The 21,031-nt window shown below is 58.7% G+C and overlaps 2 protein-coding genes across 3 annotated transcripts in view; both read left to right on the top strand.

Annotated features, from left to right (window-relative positions):
- Positions 1–498: 498 nt before the first annotated feature.
- On the top strand, positions 499–15,714 carry LOC144723740 (nesprin-1-like). The gene is made up of 19 exons (XM_078602674.1): positions 499–515; positions 676–847; positions 1,087–1,293; positions 1,612–1,773; positions 1,874–2,005; positions 2,258–2,661; positions 2,801–2,933; positions 3,872–4,054; positions 4,597–4,830; positions 8,416–8,598; positions 9,249–9,410; positions 10,206–10,361; positions 10,882–11,052; positions 11,472–11,605; positions 12,909–13,113; positions 13,583–13,765; positions 14,201–14,452; positions 14,963–15,117; positions 15,690–15,714. The coding sequence occupies exons 1-19, from the start codon at positions 499–501 to the stop codon at positions 15,712–15,714; spliced, it is 3,270 nt and encodes a 1,089-aa protein (XP_078458800.1).
- The window catches only part of LOC144723598 (nesprin-1-like), a 50,184-nt gene continuing 43,361 nt past the window's right edge, over positions 14,209–21,031 (top strand). For both annotated transcript variants that reach the window (XM_078602461.1, XM_078602460.1), the window contains exons 1-8: positions 14,209–14,353; positions 14,963–15,117; positions 15,799–16,084; positions 16,869–16,963; positions 17,300–17,537; positions 18,362–18,559; positions 20,012–20,140; positions 20,783–20,947. In XM_078602461.1, the coding sequence (XP_078458587.1) occupies positions 15,875–16,084; positions 16,869–16,963; positions 17,300–17,537; positions 18,362–18,559; positions 20,012–20,140; positions 20,783–20,947 (1,035 nt within the window). In that variant the 5' untranslated portion in view covers positions 14,209–14,353; positions 14,963–15,117; positions 15,799–15,874. The remainder of the gene's footprint in view (positions 14,354–14,962; positions 15,118–15,798; positions 16,085–16,868; positions 16,964–17,299; positions 17,538–18,361; positions 18,560–20,011; positions 20,141–20,782; positions 20,948–21,031) is intronic.

Here is a 21,031-nt window from a genome sequence, read left to right as displayed (position 1 = left end):
GGTGATAGTGTGGTGCATGTCTGCGTGCGGTGATGGTGTGGTGCGTGTCTGCGTGCGGTGCGTGTCTCGGTGCGGTGACGGTGCGGTGCGTGTCTCCGTGTCTGCGCTGCAGAGGGAGGTGGCGGTGCTGCAGAACGCCGTGTCGAGCGAGCGGCGCTCCGTTCAGCGCAAGCTCCAGCACTGCGCTGATCACAGCCCCACTCAGCAACTGGAGGCATGCGGCTGCACCACAGGGGCGCACGCTGATGGCGGTGATGCGCGAGAGCGCTCCCTTTCCTTCTCGCTCCATATTTATCCCGACTGTGCGTTTGGCGTCACGTCGCTATAGAGACGCCATTCAGAACGCTCACAGGAGTGCCGTGAGGCCACGTGATGCGTGGAAGGTTCACTGACAGGCGATCACAGGACCCAGGTGTTACGGGTTAACTGACCGACATGACTGGCAGATGCGCCTTCCGTGCTCCCCGCTGCACTTACTTACTGTATTTTAGCCGACCGATGCTCCACTCGATGTTGTGAGCATTGCTCCTCCACCCTCCATTGTTGCTGGAGGGCGACTGCCTCCGACTGCCCAGTGGCGTCCTTCACAAGCCTCTTCCAAAGACAAAGATCCCCCACGTAGCCTTTTGGGGGCAAGTGCTGCGGAGCCTCCTGTACACGCACGCCGTGTGCCAGACGGCGCAACCGCCGTGCGGCACTGACTCGGTCCCACGTGCCTCTCCGCCAGGTGCTCAGAGAGGTGGCGCGGTCCCTGGACAGCCTGAGAAGCCAAGCGGCGTCGCTCCGGCAGCGCCAGCTCGAGGCTAAGCCCACGTCGCCCGCTGGCACCGACCTGGCGCGCATCGAGGTTGGTGCTCGGGAGGCCCCCAGTCCTGGTTTCCCCACCATCGTCCTCTTGCCATCCTATTGAGGGAGGTAGCTGCCCTGGGGAGTCTCTAACTCTTCCCACTGTGTCTCTCCCTTTCTCTCCATCTTCCTTTCTCACAGCGCACACTGTCTTATAGCCTCATGGGACACTCTGTTTCCCTGTCTCCCCGTCACTCCATCTCACAGTCCCACGGGACACCGTGTCTCCTTGTCCCGCAGCACATGCTCGAGACGCTGGAGGAGGACGTTCATGGGCGGCGGCACGCCCTGACGCGCGCTTGCGCCGTCGACCGGCGCTACGAGCAGGAGCTGCGGGCGCTGCTGATGCTCGCGCGTCTCGCGGACGAGCGGCTCCTCTCCGCTCCCCGGCTGCTGCTCGCCGCCGCAGACCTCGAGCAAGCGGAGCGGCAGTGTCTGGCGCTGCAGGTGCGTTGCCTTTTGTTTAGAGCCAACGCATTTCTGGGAGGACACGTGGTGAGATGGGCATGACACTCGGAAAATGTAAATCGGAATAAAATAAAACATTTCGCAAATGCTGTGGGACACTGGGAAAAGCTTTACTGGAAGCCGGGCTGCCCCAGCCAAACCATGACGTCTGGCATCGGTAGATATATACTATATATATACAGTGCATTTTTTACTGTATATACGTGTACTGTTGACGTGAAGTGGCGGTGGTGAGCGCACGTGATGCAGCCGCTCCTCCGTGACGGTCGGTAACGCGGCGTCGCGACCTCCACGCAGGAGTTCTTCCGCCGGCTGGAGGAGCGGCGCTTCGCGGTGGAGGAGTGGGTGCGCCGGGCGTCGGGGCGCCGCGACGCCGCGTGGACGCGGCTGCAGGCGCGCCTCGACACGCAGCAGGAGAGCCTCCGAGCCGGGGTCGCCGATCATCGCTGGATCATCCAGGTGCGGGGACCTCTCGTTACGATCGCATTTGTGTTTCCCTCGATCCAGCGCAACGGCTCACCATTCGCTTTGTCCCCGCTGCCCCGCTGGCGCTCGTCAGGCGTGGCGGCAGCTGGAGCGGGAGCACGAGGATCTGAGCCGGCAGCTGGAGCACGCCGAGGGCTCCATGGTGGCCCGCGGGGTGGTGGAGGAGTCGGAGGAGTGGCTGTCGGACCGCATCGCCGCGCTCCTGGTGAGCATTGGAAAGATCCGGCAACGACGGTACTCAAAAGCCACTTGCTGTCCTGCCATCTTCGCTCACCTTTGTACGACGCAGCCCCGGCGAGTTTGTGGGTCTCACGGATCGCTGCGCGGTCCGCCGGACCCTCGCCTCCCCAAGCGTCGGGTCGCGTGCGCCACCACGCCCGGCTCGTTCCCGTCCCAGCGTAAATTCCGTCGCGCGTCTCTCCTCCTCCTCCTCGCTCGGCCATCGCCCCCCGCGCAGAGACTGCGGTCGCACCTGGACGAGCACCTGCCCCGGGTCTCGCAGCTGCTGGCGGACGGCAAGCGGCTGCACGGCCTCCTGATGGCGCGGCTCACCTCGGCCGACGAGGCCGCGCGGGCCGGGCGCGACGACGGGGATCCTGCCGAGTCGACCCTCCGGATTTCCGGTGAAGGCGAAAGGTCGCCGGCCGCCCCTGCGTCGGACGGCGGCCCCGAGGGACGCTCGGCGCCAGAAGGCGAGCCGGGAGACGGGGCCACGCGCCCGACGGCTCTCGCGCTGGGCCTCGCTGCCGGGCCGGGCCTGACGTGCCACCTCGAGGGCTTCGGCCAGCGCTGGGCGGACTGCGGCGGCCGCTTGGGCGCGGAGCTGCGTCGGCTCCAGGCCCTGCTGGCGCACCTAACACGGTACGGCGATCGCGAATCCACGCCGCGCTCGCCGTAACGCCGCAACGGCGTCTGGGAGGGGCCGGCCGATACGACGCCGTTGTTAACGCGCCGCTTACTCTCGTTTGCCCTCACCCGCCGACCTCCGTTCGCCCCGAAGGTTCCGCTGCGAGTGCACGGAGCTGCTGCTGTGGCTCGCCGAGTCGCGGGGCCAGCTGGACTACTGGAGCAACCAGGCGGACACGGTGGCTCACGAGCCGTCCACGGCCCAGGAGCTCTTCCATCGGTTCATGGTGAGGATGCGGGTCAGGTGACGCCACGAGGGTTCGGGCTGTTAGAGTCCAGTTTGTGTGACCGGGTGAGAACTCGAGAGACCAGGATAGAGGAGTCTCACTTGCAAGATTGACCTGCGTCACTCAAGATCGCTGAAAGCCCAGCTCGCTGAGCAGAGTGAAGGGAATGAGACCCAAAGTGGTTTGACCAAGGCAAGAGGTCATTAGGCTTGGCCACAGACGCTGAACCACAGGCCCACCGGCCAACAACGCAAAAACAGCCAGCGGTTGAGGGCTCTCATGTCGCTACGTAGCAGATCAGAGCTCATATGTTTCACAGGGACAGCTGCCATAAGGGGGTCTCCAAGGATATAAAAAAAAATACTCCTGAGACGTTTATTGCATTGCTAGCTTTTTTGTCCGTCCAAGGACGAGTGTATATTGCAGTGAATCTGAAATATTAAAGAGAAAAATTGTTCAGCTCATGATTATTAATGAGGGGGGGGGGGTTGCCCCATGCGGAGTGACGTCACCCGTTAATGTTTATTGTGGAGGGGTGCGGCATGTGGAGTGACGTCATGCGCGGGACACACACACAATCTTGGCTTATTATAATAGTAATGGGTGCAATATAAATGCTGTTGGAATTGTTGTTGTTGTGAATGGAGCAAGGTTACAGGAATTTGGGTGACGGGGTTTGTTTACTGAGAGGTGGGAGGGAGGGGCTGCTGCTTTGCCACCACGTGTCCCGGTTGAGCCTCCCCGAAATTCGGTCGCTGTACCCGTGCGCATGCCTGTGTGTGTGCGTCCGTGTGTGTGCGTGTGCGTGCGTGTGTGTGTGTGTGCGTACATGTGTGTGCGTGCGTGCGTGTGCGTGCGTGTGTGCATGCGTGTGTGTGTGTGTGTGCGTGCGTGTGCGTGTGTGTGCGTGCCGTGCGGCGGTACTCCCGTCCCGCCAGGCGTTTGTGCACGAGGCCAACGTGAAGGCGGCCCTCAAGGCGGCGGTGGTGGCGGGCGGCACCCGACTGCTGCAGCTGCAGCAGGGCGAGGCGACGGCGCCGAGGACGCAGCTGGCGCAGCTGGAGACGGCGTGGGCCGAACTGACGGCGCGCGTGCCGCTCGTGCAGGAGCGCCTGCACCAGGTGGGCGGCGCCCGCGTCCCCCCGCACGCGGCAGTCGCGTCCCCTCGCCGCGTCGTTACCGGCGGTGCCGCCACCGCCGTCGTTGTTGTCCCCAGCGACGGCAACGGCAGCGGCAGCAGTAGCCACGTCTGAGTCGTCATCATCATCATCGTCGTCGTCGTTGTCTTCGGCAACAGCATCTTAAGTTTCACGAAGAATCAATTGCCGTGCCGCCGTCTTCAGGCCACCTCGCAGCCAGCCCCAACCCTATGGCACACGCCCACATTGGCAAGCGGCCCCCCACGCAAGCACCGACCAGGCCGGCAGTGTCAAGTCAGCGTCTTGTATCCGCGTGGGATAACTGGATTCTCCCACCCAGGAACTAACGAAGCCAGGGAAATCCCCCCCCCCCCCATGAAATCGCGCCGTGACAGCAGCGGTCGCAGTGTCTGCACCATCGTCGATATAGAAGGCAGCCGAGCCTCCAGCAGGGAGGGGGGAAGGGGGAGGCTCGGTCCCCCTTGACGCTCCGGGGCTGACGTGAGCCGTGCGTGTCCCCGCAGGCGTTGGTGGCGTGCCGCCCCTCGTGCCAAGCCATGGCGGAGCTCCTGGACTGGGTGGACGAGGTGGAGCGGAGGCTCGCGAGCGACGGAGACGAACTCTCCGGCCTGGTCGGCGCGACGCCGCTCAGGGTTCTGCTCGACGAGTACAAGGTACCGACCGCCGTCGAGCCGCCCGTCGTCCGGCACGGAGTCCCGGCCGTTCCGCAACGCGTGCCGGCAGCCTGGGTCCCCCGCGTGCGGAGCGTGCTGGGAGCTCGTAGTTCATCGGAACGAATTGCCGTCCTCGCAGAAGCGTGTGTCGGCAATCTCGTTCCGCAGTCGCTCGTCCGACAAGCGCAGGGCGTTGCGAAGTTCTCTTCTGCATGGAGTGACAACGCTGTAGGACGCGAGCGGACGCCGCAGAGTACGGAGAGTTCCTAACGCGAGCCCGCACGAGGCCGTCCGTGACGGGTGCCTGTGAATGCACGCGCGCGTACCAGACGGTGCCTGATGGGTCCACTTCCTCATCTAATTACTTTTATTTCTTGCTGTGATTGCCAGCGTGAAAAAGGCCTCCAGCCTCCCACCTGACAACCCCCTCCAGATGCCTCCATCATCCCCTCCGTGAGCCCACGTCAAAGCGGGCCTTGAAGTTAATCCGGCGGCACAAATCCCCGGCACAGACCGCTTCATCAGATGAAGCCCTCTCACTCGGCCGTCGCGGTTCTGCATATTTTTCATCAGCGTCGCTTCAAATCCCATTACGCCTCTGAGACGAGAGGCGAGCGTGCGTGTGCGTGAGCGAGCGCGCGTGTGAGCGAGCGCGCGTGTGCGTGAGCGAGCGAGCGTGTGCGTGAGCGAGCGCGCGTGTGAGCGAGCGAGCGAGTGCGCGAGCGCGCGAGCGTGTGCGTGAGCGAGCGCGCGTGTGAGCGAGCGAGCGAGTGCGCGAGCGCGCGTGTGCGTGAGCGAGCGTGTGCGTGAGCGAGCGAGGCGCGCGTGTGCGTGAGCGAGCGAGCGTGTGTGCGAGCGAGCGCGCGTGTGCGTGAGCGAGCGAGCGCGCGTGTGCGTGAGCGAGCGAGCGCGCGTGTGCGTGAGCGAGCGCGCGTGTGAGCGAGCGCGCGTGTGCATGAGCGAGCGAGCGCGCGTGTGCGTGAGCGAGCGAGCGCGCGTGTGCGTGAGCGAGCGCGCGTGTGAGCGAGCGCGCGTGTGCGTGAGCGAGCGAGCGCGCGTGTGCGTGAGCGAGCGAGCGCGCGTGTGCGTGAGCGAGCGAGCGCGCGTGTGAGCGAGCGCGCGTGTGTGTGAGCGAGCGAGCGAGCGTGTGCGTGAGCGAGCGAGCGCGCGTGTGCGTGAGCGAGGGAGCGCGCGTGTGCGTGAGCGAGCGTGCGTGTGCGTGAGCGAGCGAGCGTGTGCGTGAGCGAGCGAGCGTGTGCGTGAGCGAGCGAGCGAGCGAGCGTGTGCGTGAGCGAGCACGCGTGTGAGCGAGCGCGCGTGTGCGTGAGCGAGCGAGCGTGCGTGTGCGTGAGCGAGCGAGCGTGTGCGTGAGCGAGCGAGCGAGCGCGCGAGCGCGCGTGTGCGTGAGCGAGCGAGCTTGTGCGTGAGCGAGCACGCGTGTGAGCGAGCGCGCGTGTGCGTGAGCGAGCGAGCGCGCGTGTGCGTGAGCGAGCGCGCGTGTGAGCGAGCGCGCGTGTGCATGAGCGAGCGAGCGCGCGTGTGCGTGAGCGCGCGAGCGCGCGTGTGCGTGAGCGAGCGAGCTTGTGCGTGAGCGAGCACGCGTGTGAGCGAGCGCGCGTGTGCGTGAGCGAGCGAGCGCGCGTGTGCGTGAGCGAGCGCGCGTGTGAGCGAGCGCGCGTGTGCATGAGCGAGCGAGCGCGCGTGTGCGTGAGCGAGCGAGCGCGCGTGTGCGTGAGCGAGCGCGCGTGTGAGCGATCGCGCGTGTGTGTGAGCGAGCGAGCGCGCGTGTGCGTGAGCGAGCGCGCGTGTGAGCGAGCGCGCGTGTGCGTGAGCGAGCGAGCGCGCGTGTGCGTGAGCGAGCGAGCGCGCGTGTGCGTGAGCGAGCGCGCGTGTGAGCGAGCGCGCGTGTGTGTGAGCGAGCGAGCGAGCGTGTGCGTGAGCGAGCGCGCGTGTGCGTGAGCGAGCGAGCGTGTGCGTGAGCGAGCGCGCGTGTGAGCGAGCGCGCGTGTGCGTGAGCGAGCGAGCGTGTGCGTGAGCGAGCGCGCGTGTGAGCGAGCGCGCGTGTGCGTGAGCGAGCGAGCGCGCGTGTGCGTGAGCGAGGGAGCGCGCAGCAGCCGTTGAGCACTGATAGCCGTGCGCTCACACTGCCCGGCAGCGCCGCTGGCCACAGCGACGCGCGGCGCCGTGCTGTGTTAATCCCGGCTAAAGCTTCGGGGCAGGTATGGTTCGATACAATAGTTTCATCATCGTCATCAGACATGGTCAATCCACTGCTGGATGGAAGTCTCCGCAAATAGACGCCGCATCCCAAGCCGACGCCACATCTCAATAATCCGCCCAGCGCTAGCTGCACACGAGAGCTGATTTCATCGCTGAATGATCATCCTCACAGCCACATTCGCCACCAACAATCCCATTCTGTTCTTCCTCGTCTTGTCAATCACACTGCTGGTTTTCAATAGAGATATAAACAAGATAAAACGTAAAGAGTTTGTTTTCTTCCGTGTTCTCTGCAATTCTCTTGTTTGAGCCATTCTGAGAAACATCTCGCCTCCACTATGTGAAGTTTATGATTGGATCTGCAGCTCATGACATGACCAGGATTACAGTTGGGGTAGAGGCCGACGTTTGCTGGAACCTGCTCTATTTAAGACCGGAAGCAGGTGGATTGCTTCACTATTCTGGCAAATCGCCCGATGATGCTGGATGTAATTTGTCAGCGAAATGTCACGTGACTCAAATTGTAAATGTTGCGGATTTACTCTCCAACACACCGGTGGGCTGAAGTAGTCACTAATTGGTGCGTTGATTACTTACGCGATATAACCCAAAAACCTTTATTATTAATAATATTGGTCGCGAAAGCATACATGTTAAACTGAGAATGAGTTGATGATGGTCTCAACCCAGGCACCAATTTTTATGCGAAACAATCATCACACCAAATGTGGTTTTCACCTCATTTGGCAACGTTCTAGCTCTGAGAATGAAATAAGATTTCACGTGAGCGTGTGGTGAACATCGCTGTCGCAGGGCGCATGCTGAAGTGCAGTGCCTCTTGCAGGGATCTCGGAAGTAGTTCTGCAATATACACTTCAGAAGGCCGTTCTCTCACATGGCTTGATGCGTGGCTCCACAAGAAATTGACACTTCTTCCGCTGCACTATGGTCGGAAAAAAATTACAAAAATAAAGAATACGGAATCACTTGTGACAACATCAAGCACTGCACGGATTTCTTTGCTGACCTCCCGTTCCCACCCACGGCCAATTGTGGCCTGTGAGAGCCCGAGGGAGGCTCAATCGGTCACGTCTCGTGGCGTGACTCCTGGACCATCTGCTCACTGCTGGCCGCTGTGCGTGACCAAGCGCACGTGTTTGGGGAGTGGGAGTGCAGTGGTTAGTGCATCGCACTACGAACCAAGCGAACCGAGTTTAATCCCCGCTCAATAACAGTGGCTATATTCCTGGGCCTCCTCTAGGGTGACTCAGCCTTGAATGAGTACCTCGTCCAGTGTGTAAACATCAGCACTGGGGAGCCAAAGGCGACCGGGCGTGCCGTTGGCCGCCCACCCCCTTGTGCGCCGTGCCGACTTTAATACGTGCTCGCTAACAGCCCTCGCCCCAACGGTCTGCTCGTGCACCTTGGTTTGTGTTCGTGACGACGCAGGGCTTGACGCTGGACACGCAGGCTCGCCAGCCGCTGGTGGACAGCGTGAGCCAGGCGCTGCTGCAGCAGCAGCAGGGCGCGGCGCACGTGCAGGCGCGGCGGTGCGAGAAGCTGCAGCTGGCCGAGAGCGTGGGCGTGCTGGACCGGCGCTGGCAGGCGCTGCTCGGCCGCCTGGCCGCCACGGTGGGTAGCGCCGATGGCGCGTGCGTTGACGCGGCGGCGGTGGTGGTGGTGTTGAGTCGATAGATGCTGCCAAGCACCAGTCCCATTGACAAACGGGCCTCGGGTGTCAGTTTACGCGCACGTGGTCACGCGTATTCAAGTGGTTTTGTGTACGGCAGCAAGTCGATCAGCAGCGTTCCGCTGCTTGTGTGGAGGTCGCTGAGCGAGCCGGTGGACGGCTTCAGGAGGAGTGGCCCAAACAAACATCTGAAACGCTGCCAGGGAATGATCGATGCGGGCGGAGGTGTTTCCGTGTGGTCCGTAGTTTTGGATGTGTATGTTTGTATGTATGCACGTTGACACCCATCTACTCATCTTCTTGGTTCTTTCGGTAAAGTCACGTAGAAGGGAAATAATAAAATAATACAAATAAAACATAATAAAATACAATGTTTCTTTTATTATTATTATTTTATTATTTCCCTTCTACGTGACTTTACCGAAAGAACCAAGAAGACGAATCCCTGCAGTCACGAAAGCTTTAAATCGAAACCCATCGACTCGTATAGAGACTCGCAGGCGAACGGTCGACGGGGGCGGCGTTGTTACGACGGTTCGTCGCTCGGAGCGCGTCGAGGGTCGTGCGTGACCGTCGCCGTGTGCCGGCGCAGACGGAGAAGCTGGAGACGCGGCTGGAGGCCTGGACGGAGTGGGAGGCGCAGGCGCGCGCCGTGCGCGACTGGCTGGAGGCGCAGGCCGCGGGGCGACTGGCGGCGCTGCGGCAGTGTCGGGGTGGCGGGGCCACGGCGACCCTCGCGCTCGGCGCGTGCTCGGTGAGGCCCCCACGCCGCCGCGTGCCGCTCGAGCCGCCATCTTGGTTGACCATGGCCCCTTGTAGAGCACAGAGACATCCGGTCGTAGTTAGTAATAACGGCAGTTAAATAGTATTGGCGGTTATGAAAGGATAATTGCGAAACAAAAAATTAGGTTTGTTTTGAATGTGCATCATTAGACATAATTGTTTAATATTAAATTGTAATATTACGAGAATAGGTTTTCCCCTTTTTTCTGGCAACAAAACAGGTGTTAAGATTTTAAAACACCAAACTGAAACCTTTTACAAGGAATCATGTCTGCATTAACCACAATACTTGTGGTCAGAATACAAACAAAAACATAATATATGCATTGTCCTTGAAACTGATTGGTCCACACCAGAGACAGCTTTCTTTGGAGCCTCGTTTCAAAAGGTGTTAGACCAGAGGATGCCAAAAGGACGCCTTTAGACCAGAGGATGCCAGTTTTGTTGCCAGAAAAAAGGGGAAAACCTATTCTCATATTTTGGTACTGGCAGAGGAGGTCCCAGGTTGTAATATTATTTTATTCACTCATGACAGCTCATCACATCGAAGTTGAAACTGACACTGAAATGTCTGGGGAATACACCACAGCCGGTTGTTAAATGAGCAGCACTGTAATCACACACCAAAAGCCACGTGCAGATGCAATAACACTCCCAGAAGGCCATGCGACGAATGGGATGAGTAAAATATACATTTTACTGCTGCCAATATCAGCGCAGATCCGCTCACGGTGAGCGGTAAGACGTGTCGTGCTGCGTTCGTCAGGAATTGCAGGACAAGCTGAAGGCGCAAGTGGAAGAGGTCGACAAGCTCGAGGTGTGTGGCGGCTCCGTGGTGCCGGCCGACGGGAGGTCCCCCGGGGGTCTCGTCACAGAGACTCTGCGCGAGCTGCGGGCGTCGTGCAGCCGCGTGCAGCAGGAGGTGCGTTGCCTCCACCGCCACCGCCAGCTGCTGCTGCTGCGCTAACACGCATCACAAGAATAGCCAGCGCTTACAGCCACCGAGGGCAGTTGCCGTAGAGGCAGCTAGACGGCGTTCATGATGATGCAAGAGAGGACCGAGACCATCGTTCGCAGCAGCAGCAGCAGCGATGATCAATTCACTGCTGGAGGAAAGCCTCCCCAAGCTGTCGACTTTCATGGTCTCGTAGTGTAACGACCCTCCTAGCTTCTGCACACCGGCTGCTTGTGTCACTCCACCTGCCACTCCATCGTGAGTCTCGACCCCTGTCGACCCCTTCGATAGTGAGGCCCTTTCCGTGCCAACTCACGCTTCTTAACACTCAACACACAACAGATTATTTCAAAGCCTCTGCATGTCTCCCATCAATCTCAGAGCACTTAGTACTCATTTAACACTCCCCTGATACACGTTGCCCAACGTGGCCTGTCTTGATTTTTCCGAGTATCTATAAGCGGATCGCCCTGTGTTTGTCCACCAGCTGTCGCAGGCTATGGAGCAGCAGCGGGGGCTCGTGGAGGCGTGGGGGAGCCGGGACGCGGCACACGAGGCCGTGAACCGGGCCTTGTGGGAGGCCTGGCATGGCCTCAGCAGGGCCAGTGTCCTCACGGGGTCTGCTCAGGCTGCCCAACGGCAGACGAGCATCCTGCAGGTGCGTGTGCCGCACGACGACTTGTATGCGTGTTTGTTCAACTTCTTTCACACCGTACGTAGCCAACCGTGCTAATGGGAGGGGCGGGGGAAGGACCACAAACTAAAGTTTGGCTTTTGGCCACCAAATGAACCGCTGTCTGGGCGAGTTGTCGGAATGTAACCATTCACCCACCTCTCCATCCACTCTTCCTCCCCCCCCACCATGTGCCATGATTCGTTGAATTATAACGATTCAGGGTTTACAGCTGTATTGAAAAATAATTGTCCATGCTGTCTCATTTGTACAATCTGCCTTGGGCACATTCCGCATGATGTGGCCGTGAGTAACGATTCATAAATAAACTCGACCTCGGTGACCCCGTGACCCCTATGACCTGCGCTTGAGCTCAGCAAGGCCTCTTCGCTCGTCCTTGGCAGCGTTTGCAGGGAGAGGGCGAGCGCAGGGCGGAGCTGCTGCTGGAGCTGGTGGGGGTGACGGGGCGGCTCCGCTCCGCGTGCCACCCAGTGCTGCACGCGCGCCTCTCTCGGGGCCTGGACGATGCGAGGAGGAGGTAAGCAGCGTTCGCTCACGCTTGCGCTCGCGCGTTTAAAGGCGCCGTTCTTGAATAGCCGCTCGTAGATCGGTCAGCGGGCCGCAGTCTCCGAGGACTTAACTGCGAACCGCACAGTGGTATGACGGCCAATCGGTTAGCGAGCACCTGTGGTAGTGGTGGTGTGGTTGGTGAGACGAGGTGCATTCTGGGTGAATCGGTCATAGTCCAACCGAATAATCCTACTGCAGCTATTGGGGCTGAAGGGTGGTGTAGTGGTGGCACCCGTGCCTCACAGCCTATGGCTACTTTGTTTTATTCCCAACTTGAGCGCATGTCTGTGCAGTTTGTATGTTCTCCCCCTGTTCTGCATGGGTTTCCTCTGGGTTCTCCAGTTTCCTCCCATAGCTAAAAACAATACACACACAATGTAGCCAGTATTGGCCAAAAAAGCATATCCCCATGCTGAAACATAACTTGCACATCACTCAATTAAGATCCAACACAGCAGCAACATCTCCCCCTGTGGAAAAACACTTTTGAGGACCCTTCTGACACTGAGGCTTTGAATGGTAAAAACCACAACGATTATAGTTGTTGTTGTGGCAAGATATTATCCTACCTCGTCTGGTATGGAGGAGGTTGTGGGTTTGATCCCGACCCTGACGCCGGTTGTATATTTGGAGTTTTTTCCCCTCCACATTTAGAAAGATGCCTTGAATATATATGTATTTTGAACTTGTTTTGCACTATACGTAGCCAATAGTTTTAATCGGAGGTGCAGGGGAAGGACAACAAACCAAACACAAAAAGCAGTTCTTGAGGATTTGGTTGTTATACATTTCCACATGATAAGCCACTTCCTTGAGCTACCATTTGTGATGGCCAAGTCGCTTCTGAAAAAATTAACCCGTAAAAACAAAGTTTTTCACTATAAATCCTTTATATGCGTGGCGGCTAGAGTCCTCTCGTCCTTTGGCTTGAGATGGCTGCCACCTATGGGTCAGATGATTGCCTGCCACCATTAAGCAATTGAGCTGATATTTTTTTGTTTCTAAAAAGTGTAAAATTTTGGAAAAAATTTTTCACTAAAATAAATTGTCACGCACAACGAGTCTGTGTGCAAAATATCAGCTTGATTGGATCACGCGAAGTGGGTTAAAAAACGACCGAAAGATTTGCACGGTCGTAAGCGCGCAAGCAAGCAAGCAAGTGAACTTAATATAAAGGATTTAAAAAGAGCTACGTATCTCATTGGGCCTCACCTGGTAATGTACAAATAGTTTCGTTTTAAAACTCCGCTGTCTCTCCACGCGGCGCGCAGCCTGGAGGAGCTGGAGCGGGCCCTCACAGAGGGCCGCGCCCGGGCCGCCGAGCTGCGGGAGCTTTGGGCGGCACTGGGGGCATCGAAGGCGGCGGCCCTCGGCTCTCTGTCACGCCTGGAGGAGGAGGCCGCCACGCTGGGGGCGACCGTCTCCCCCTGGGACCTGCCGCTGGAGGAGGCCCACAGCTGGCTCTCCAAGTGCCAGGTGACACCGACAACGCAAACGCTCCTGCTCCTCCGACTCCAACCACCAACAACAACAAAACACACGGAGCACGGCGCTGGACAGAGCTTGCTCAGTCGCAGCACCACAACCTCTGGGACAACCCCCCACAAGCAATCTGCACACTCGACTCAACCATCACCGCATTCACAAGTCAACAACTCTCTCTTGCACTTGCACAAATCAACGATTCATTCATAGCAACAACTTGCTTTATATATATTCTATTTTTACTATAGACAGTTTGTAAATAAATATATGCTTTTCTCATGGTTTAGAATCTTTCTAATTTCATGTTTAGTTTGAGTGTTAATGCGACTGGCAACAAAGTGCTTTGTTTCCGCCGAAACGGTCGGGAACGGTCCGAAACGCGGTTTTGGGAAAGCCAGGGTGGCTGCCGAACCTCCAAGGGGTGGTGTACATTTCTGTCTCCATTGCTGGGCCCCGCTAGGAGATGGAGGCCGGCGCCGATGCCGCAGAGAGCTCGCTGGCGGCCCTCTCGGCCCGCGCGGACGAGCTGAGCCAGCGCGCGGGACACACGGCCGCGGCCCCCGCCCGGCTGGAGGGGGGGGCCCTCGCCCACCGGCTGGGCCGTGTGCGGCGCTCGCTGCGCTCCAGCCGGCTCGCACTGCAGGTACCGGCGTGGCTTCATTATCATCATCATTATCATCGAAATCGCTACTCTGTTTCAGGAGGGTCCTGCTGAGTTTTCGCATGTTGCTGCTGCTGTGTGTGATCCAAATTGAGTAATTTACAAGTGATGTTTTAGCATTGGGATACTTTGGTCAATACCACCGATGGGAGGAAACCAGAGAACCCAGAGGAAACCCATGCAGAAGCGGGGGAGAAATTCCAAGCTCCGCACGGAGTTAGGAATCTAACCCAGGGGCTTCTTGCTGCGAGCTACAGTGTCACCACCGCGCCACACCGCCGCGCCTAAAGGCGACCGTAGGCAGAGAAGAAAGACGAGCCTCGAGCCCGCCCGTTAGGCCAGTGGTGCCGCCGGCGTGGCGACACCGGTCTGTCCCACGTGGGGGTTCGGCCCCCAACCCTTGCGTCTCTCCTGCAGCACGGCAGCAGCGTCCACCGGGGCCTTGTGGATGGCCTGCGGGCGCTGGGGGCCGTGGTGGAGGAGGCCGAGGCGGTGCTGGGGAGCGAGCGGCACGACGCCCGTCCTCCCGGGGAGCCCGGAGGAGCGCACGGCCGCGCAGCGGAGATTAAGGTGCCAACGCCGCAGGGTCCGGCGTCCGCATGTGTTCCGCACGTGTTCGCCAGTCGCTCGCGAGCCACGCACGCGTATGCAAATATAGGCGAAATGCGGGTACCCAAGCGAGCTCCCCGACATCTACCCGCCGGTGGACTGCCGTAGGCTTCCGATCGCTCGCGTGTTGCGGATGCATGCTCAAGATCTCCTGGAATGCGCCCGATCTCAGCAGATCTCGGAAGCTGAGCAGGGGTTGAGCCTGGATAGTGCGTGCATGGGCGACAACCACCATGCGTCAAAAGGTGCGATAGGCTGTTGCGTTTGCTACGTTGCGGTCAGCAGAGGGCATTGCGGCAAAATCCGTCTACACCCACACGCGCTAACCAAATAACTCCCACGACCTCGCACGGTGCGGGGAGGCCCTCATCCAGCGGCGGATTGCCAAGAGGGCTGTACGTGGACTCTCTCACAGGCAGTATTGCGCTGTCACATTAAACGGTTCCAAGTGGCTCCCTGAGGTTCGGTAGCGGCAATAACCGCGACACCGACGCCCGTGACCTTGACCGCTCGGTGCCGCCCCCTGCACCCCCCGTGCCCCCCGCGCTCCCTCCGACGATTCCGCTTCAGCTGCAGCTGCTGAGTCTGGCGGCGTCAGTGCCGGCGCTGGAGGCGGCGCGAGCGGACGGGCGCCAGCTCCTGCTGGACGGCAGCGATGCGCAGCACCTGCGAGCGCTGTCCGCGCGCTGGCACCGCGCTGTCTCGCAAGCTGCACTCACATCAAGGTTTGTTTGTGTGGGTGTGTGTGTGTGGGTGGCTGTGTGGGGAGCGGTAGTGTAGCAGTTAGCGCGCCGCCCTACGAACCCGGGGACCCGAGTTAGATTCCAACACCAGTGACGATTACCTGAATCGGCCCTGGGTCTCCCCTAGGTCGACTCAGTCTCAAATGAGTACCTGGTGCGTTGTGTAAACAACGGGGGGGCAAAGGCGGCCGGGCGTGGTGTTGGCCACATACCCCCTCATGTGCTGTGCCAGCCTAAATAGGTGCTCGCTAACAGCACTTGCCCCAACAGTCTGTCAAAGCTATAGGGGGGATCTTTGTCTTTGGTGGTTATCACACTGCGCTGTGAAAGGGGAGATCTGAAGTGAATTCCCAGCCATAATTAATAGCAGCGCTTCATGTCTCGATGAGTCGGTCAGTATCTACAGTATCAGTAGTTATCCCCACTTTCGAACACAGAGACATCAGCACCTGTCCATCACAAAAGAAACACACGAGGATCATTTGATGACGTTCGGTTCCGGGACGCGTCTTCGGGGTCGCGCCACCGCACGTTGTTCGTCGTGACGCCCGAAGTTTTGCACGCGTTGCTTTGCCCTGATGGCGTCCGCCTGCATCATCATCATCATCATCACCGTCGTCGTCGTCATCATTGCACCTCTGCGCCCCCCGCCCCATTCTGCAGCCAGCAGCAGGGCCAGTGGCTGCAGCGACGGAGCTTCGTGGAGAAGTGCAGGTGCTGGAAGAGGCTCCTCCTGGAGATGGAGCAGAGCCTGGACGTGGAGGAGGCTCCCGGCCTGGAGGACGGCCGCCACGCCAAGGAGAACGGGCAGGCCGCTCGCGTGGACCTCGCCACGCCCGGCGCGCGCTCGTCCCCGCTCGAGCGCCACGGGGAGCGTCCCGACGCCGGCGACGCGACGGCGCTCGGCGAGCGCTACGACAATCTGCTGGAGCGGCAGAGGACCGTGGAGGTGCGAGGATGCGTAGATTTTATTTTGACGTGAAAGCCTGTGGCAAGAGGTTCGCGGTGGTGGTGGCGGTGGTGGCGGTGGTGGTGGTCGTGGCTGAGACTTCATCAGGATGTGATTGTGTCCTGAGGGTGGATTCTGAAATCATTTATCCAATAGTGGATTCTATTCTATTCCTGCGCGTGATGGCAATATGTTCAGGAGCGAAATGCCAATGTCGAGGTCTGTTAGCCACAAGGGGTTTCAGCAGAGAAGTGTTTTGGTCTTTCTCCGTTGAAGGAGCACATATTACATTGGTTCACTATATGGCCCAAAGTTTGGGTCGCCTGGCCACAATCACACGGTGGCTTGTGTTGAATGTATCTCTATGGGTTTCTGTGTATGTCTGTGTGTTTCTACGTCTCTGTGGGTTGCTATGGGTTTACTATATGGTCCATACTTTGGGTTGCATGGCCACAATTGCACTGCTGTGGCCTTTGTCTTAAAGGGGATGTGCATACCAGAACATCCACAGGCTTTATGAAGGGCTGTTGATATTCTGATCAACAGGAGGTGCGATAATGTCTGGCTTTGGAATGAGGGGTTTATTGTGGACTTCCCCGTTGATCCACTCTGTTGGCTAGCAGCATCCTTCCGGATCCTGGTGAGATTCCAGGATGGTATTAACAGCAGCAGAAGCGATCCTAAGAAGGGGGGGATCGGGCTTTGAGTTGGCGGCACGGTCGTTAATTCGAACAGTGGATTGATACTGGGGGACGACGGTGGTGGTGGTGGTGGTTGTGTCCAGTGCCTCCTGGTGAAGGTGCTGAGCCAGCAGGCGCTTGTGCAGGAGGTCGTGCGGGAGGGCCGGGAGCTGCTCGAGAGCGGGCGAGCAGCGGACCGGTACGCTGGGCAAGGAGGACACGCAGGGACTACCCAGCACTCGCGCACACGTGGCAACGCTGCGCATCTACGATCAAAATCGAGTACATTCAGTGCTTTGCCCAAATCATCTTATTGTGCTTGGCAATATAAAAACATATTTTAACTTATTATTATTAAAACCATTGAGACTGCAACCAATGGCAGCGTAGAGGGCAGCACTCTCCCTGCATCGTGAGAGAAATGTTCGTCACGTGACAGCCAAACCGATATTTTATTTCTCAGAGCTCGATTTCAGACAAATGGAGCGCAGCACCGCCGTCAATGCTCACACGCGTGCCGCTTCTCGCCACGCAGCTCGGCGCTCGGGTCCAAGCTGGCGCTGCTGGCTGTGGTGTGGCGCGGCACGGTGCGGCGCACGCGGCACGCGAGGGAGGAGCTGGCGCGCCGCGCCGCCTCGTGGCGCCGCTACCTTGAGGCGGGCGCTGCCGCACGTGACGCTCTGCACCGGCTGGAGGCCGAGGTGACGGAGCTGGAGCGGGGCAGCTCCGGCCTCTCCCACTCGCGGGTGGCCCTGCTGCTGGAGGACACGGAGGTACGGCCCGCCCATAGCTGCCAGTGTGCACGTCTGTACCGGTACACGTTCGTACAGGTATAAGTCCTTACAGGTACACGTGCAGCCTTTTCAGTAGGTACGTGGCCGGTGGCCGCAGTCATTGGAAGAGGTATACTGGATGTGGTGTGCCACAGGGCTAATCCTGCTGGTGCCCACACGTGGAACACACACAGGCCTCTTGTCAGCCCCTTGCTGGTCGAGAGGCTGGGGTGTTATTTGAACATACTTCACCACACTGGTCACTGTGGGTTGGTGAAATCAGGGGGAATGCACCAAATCTCATCAGATCTCGGAAGCTTAAGCAGGTGTGAGCCTGGAAAGTGCTAGCGTGGGCGACCACTGTGCATAGCACAGGCGTTGTCGGCTGTCGCGGGCACCAAAGAGAAACGCACCAAGATAAATTATTGTACAATACTATGCGCACTCACCAACGTGGTGAAATAAGGATAAATAAACTCCCATAATCCACAGGGTGTTGTAAGGCCCTCATCCAGAAATGGATTGACAAAAAATTGACTCTATGACCAGCAGATTAATTTCAGCCGGGCCTGACCTGGCCTACCAGCGACCCCGGAAATATTTCCGCACGCGGCACGCCGCGTCCAGCGTACCTCTCGCGACGGCTGGGGCTACTCTGGTCACGTGCCACCTATTCCAGCCTTTCCAGCAGCGACCCGCGGAGATATTCGGTGATAAATCAAACCCCGGGGTCTTGGCACTGGAGGTGAAATCTACGACCCGTGGACGATTCCCTCTGCACCCCGCCCCATCCACGACCGTACCGCGTGCCGTGCGTGCCGCAGGCCGTGACGCGCGCCACGCAGCGCACGCTGGGCGGCCGAGGGACGGCACTGGAGGCCGCTGCCGCGGCCGCGGCGCTACAGCTGGAGCCGGCGGTGCGAGGCCGCCTGCGCCACGAGGTTGTTGCCGCACACGAGCGGTGGAAGCAGGCCGGGCTTCGTCTGCACATCCTTCATCAGCGGCTGACGTGCAGCTTGCAGGTGCCGTGTGTGACGGGGGGGAGGGGCGGGGAGGCCAGGGAGCGCAGAGCAATGGGAGGTGTCTGCAGCGATCCTATCGAGTTTGGAGACACCGCGTGGATTACGTAACGCTTTCCATCGCGCAGTCAGGGCATAACACGTTTATATTTTTGCAAATACTTTCCCCACTTCGGTCTGCCAAGTATTTGGGCGACCCTTTGATCAATCCCACTTGCTCTGGTGGTGCTGATATCTCCTGGCCACATCACAACTCAGCGGGTTTTGGAGTTTCACACACACAAGTGTGTATGTGAGATCCCAATTGAGATTATTTTTTTTTGCAGGTAATTTTTTAAATGTCGACCATATCACGGGCACACAGTGGCCTACTCTGGCGATTGACATTGCAGGGCCTGTAAAGGTTGATAAAGCCGCAGTGTTAGCCAGGGTGGCCTGCCGGACTCGAACCACGAACTTTCCCAAGAAGCAGAGAAAGCACCACCATGAGACCATGTTACGCCACCCTAACCCCACAAAAAAATTAAATCACAGGAAATCTCCGGTAAAACCTCGCACTTGTTTTAAACGGGAGCATTTTAAGTGGGATTACTTACGACACGATCTGAAATTCACGTTAAAGGGAGTTTCATCATTTTCATTCCCAACAAAATCGTTCTCAACTGTGTGTTCCTATATCAATGGCAATGCCAGTCCTTTGACTGTCCAGTAGAGCGTCACTCTGCAGGCTCTGCAGGGTATTCCTGCAACCGCCGTCTGTTGTTGTGGTCGTGGCGTCCGTCCACGTCCTCCCCCCGCAGTGAACGGAGGGCCTCTGAAGATGCGCGAGGACGCGTGGCCAAATCTCAAAAAACTCGCTTTCATGCCAAGCTGGCTGAATGAATAATTCAGCCGGTTTGCTCGTCTTGTATATTTAATTAAAATCGCAGCTCGCTTTGAACGCAAACGAGCGGCAAAACGCGTGTGCCTGTTTACTCTCGCCAGAGCGCTCATCGCACGCAGTGGCCTCCCCGCAGAATTAATTAATCGCGCGTAATTGCTGCGATGCGTCTGCCGGGCGGTGGTCCGGGTGCGTCGTTAATTGAATCGTCGGCTTCTTAATCTGGCCAAGAGTTTTTGCCTCGCACGCATTGCCGCGGCGGGGCTCCTCTGCAACTCGGCGTTGGCTGCTGTGGTTGCGGATGCTGCCACGGTGCGATGGCGCGACGCGGTGGCTCAGCACGCTTAGCTCGCGATCCAAGTAGTTGCTGGTTCCATCTCCCGGCGCAGCAGTTGAAACCATGGTGCAAGTTTCTTGAAGCCCCCCGCCCCCCCGCCGCTATCGTGCATGTGTGCGTGCGTCTGTTTGCATGCGTGCGCGTACGCGTGTGTTCGCTAAAAGCACTTGCTCCGACGGTCTATTAAGGCTATGCGGGGGATCTTCGTGTGCGTGTGTATGAATGCGTGGCCGAGCAGGAGAGGGAGGGCTGGGAGTGTGTGCTGGAGGGCTCTTTGGAGAAGCAGGCCCTGCTGCAGGAGAGGCTCTTCCTGCTGCTGCTGCCATCACAAGAACCGGAGCTGCAGGAGCAGCAGCTGCAGTGCAGGGTGCGCGTGGAGACAAGACGAACACCGCCATCACACCAATCATAACATGATGATTGCCGACTCGGCACAATGAATGCCGACTCAGCACGACGAATGCCGATTCATCGTAGTGGCGAGACTGTGGCGGGTCGCCAGTGAACGAACGGTGTTCATTATCTTAATTTGTTTATTATTCTTTTTATTTGACTTGGTAGTCGGGTTTTCATTTGCTTGGTAGTGGCTGTATATGGGATTTGGTCCTTATATATTATTAATGTACAGCATTATCGGATGCTATTAGCATGAATGACGCTATATTTAAATGAAGCTATTATTATCTTTCAATGTTCGTGCCCGTGTCATCACGTGCTTGCGATGTATTAATCAACAGCAGAGTGAAATATTTCAGTTTAACACGTCGGCTTTCGCGACCAACATTATCCGTAATAAAGATTTTTCGGGGGGGTTAGATCTCGTAAATATAAATGCGTCGTTAAACGCACCACCACCCGACACGGCCAATTAGCTTAGGTTGAAAATTATCCTCTTGAAATATTTCAAGAGAGTAAAATCTTTTCCTGCACCGCGAGCGCCTGTGCCGGGCCTGCCGTTGAGTGTGGCGCCGTGGGCCAACGGAGACGTGACGCTGCGCCGTGTCCCCAGGAGCTGGGGCAGCTGGTGGGCGAGTGCACCGAGGAGCTGGAGGGGCTGGAGGGGCCGGAGGGGCCGTGCTCTTCCCTGGAGCTGCCGGCGTCGGACGAGGACCGCGCACTGACGGAGGCCCGCGTGGCTGGCGTGCGCTGGCAGTGGGCCGAGCTGCAGGACCAGGTGAGGGGCCACACCCCTGGGGCAGGCGGCAGGAAAGAGCGTTACGGCGTTCTGAATACGTCGGGTTTTTGGGGTCGCGCTGCG

The sequence above is a fragment of the Lampetra planeri genome, chromosome 18, assembly GCF_965212315.1.
Source record: "Lampetra planeri chromosome 18, kcLamPlan1.2.h2, whole genome shotgun sequence".
NCBI lineage: Eukaryota > Metazoa > Chordata > Hyperoartia > Petromyzontiformes > Petromyzontidae > Lampetra > Lampetra planeri.
This window is presented reverse-complemented; position numbering and strand designations above follow the sequence as displayed.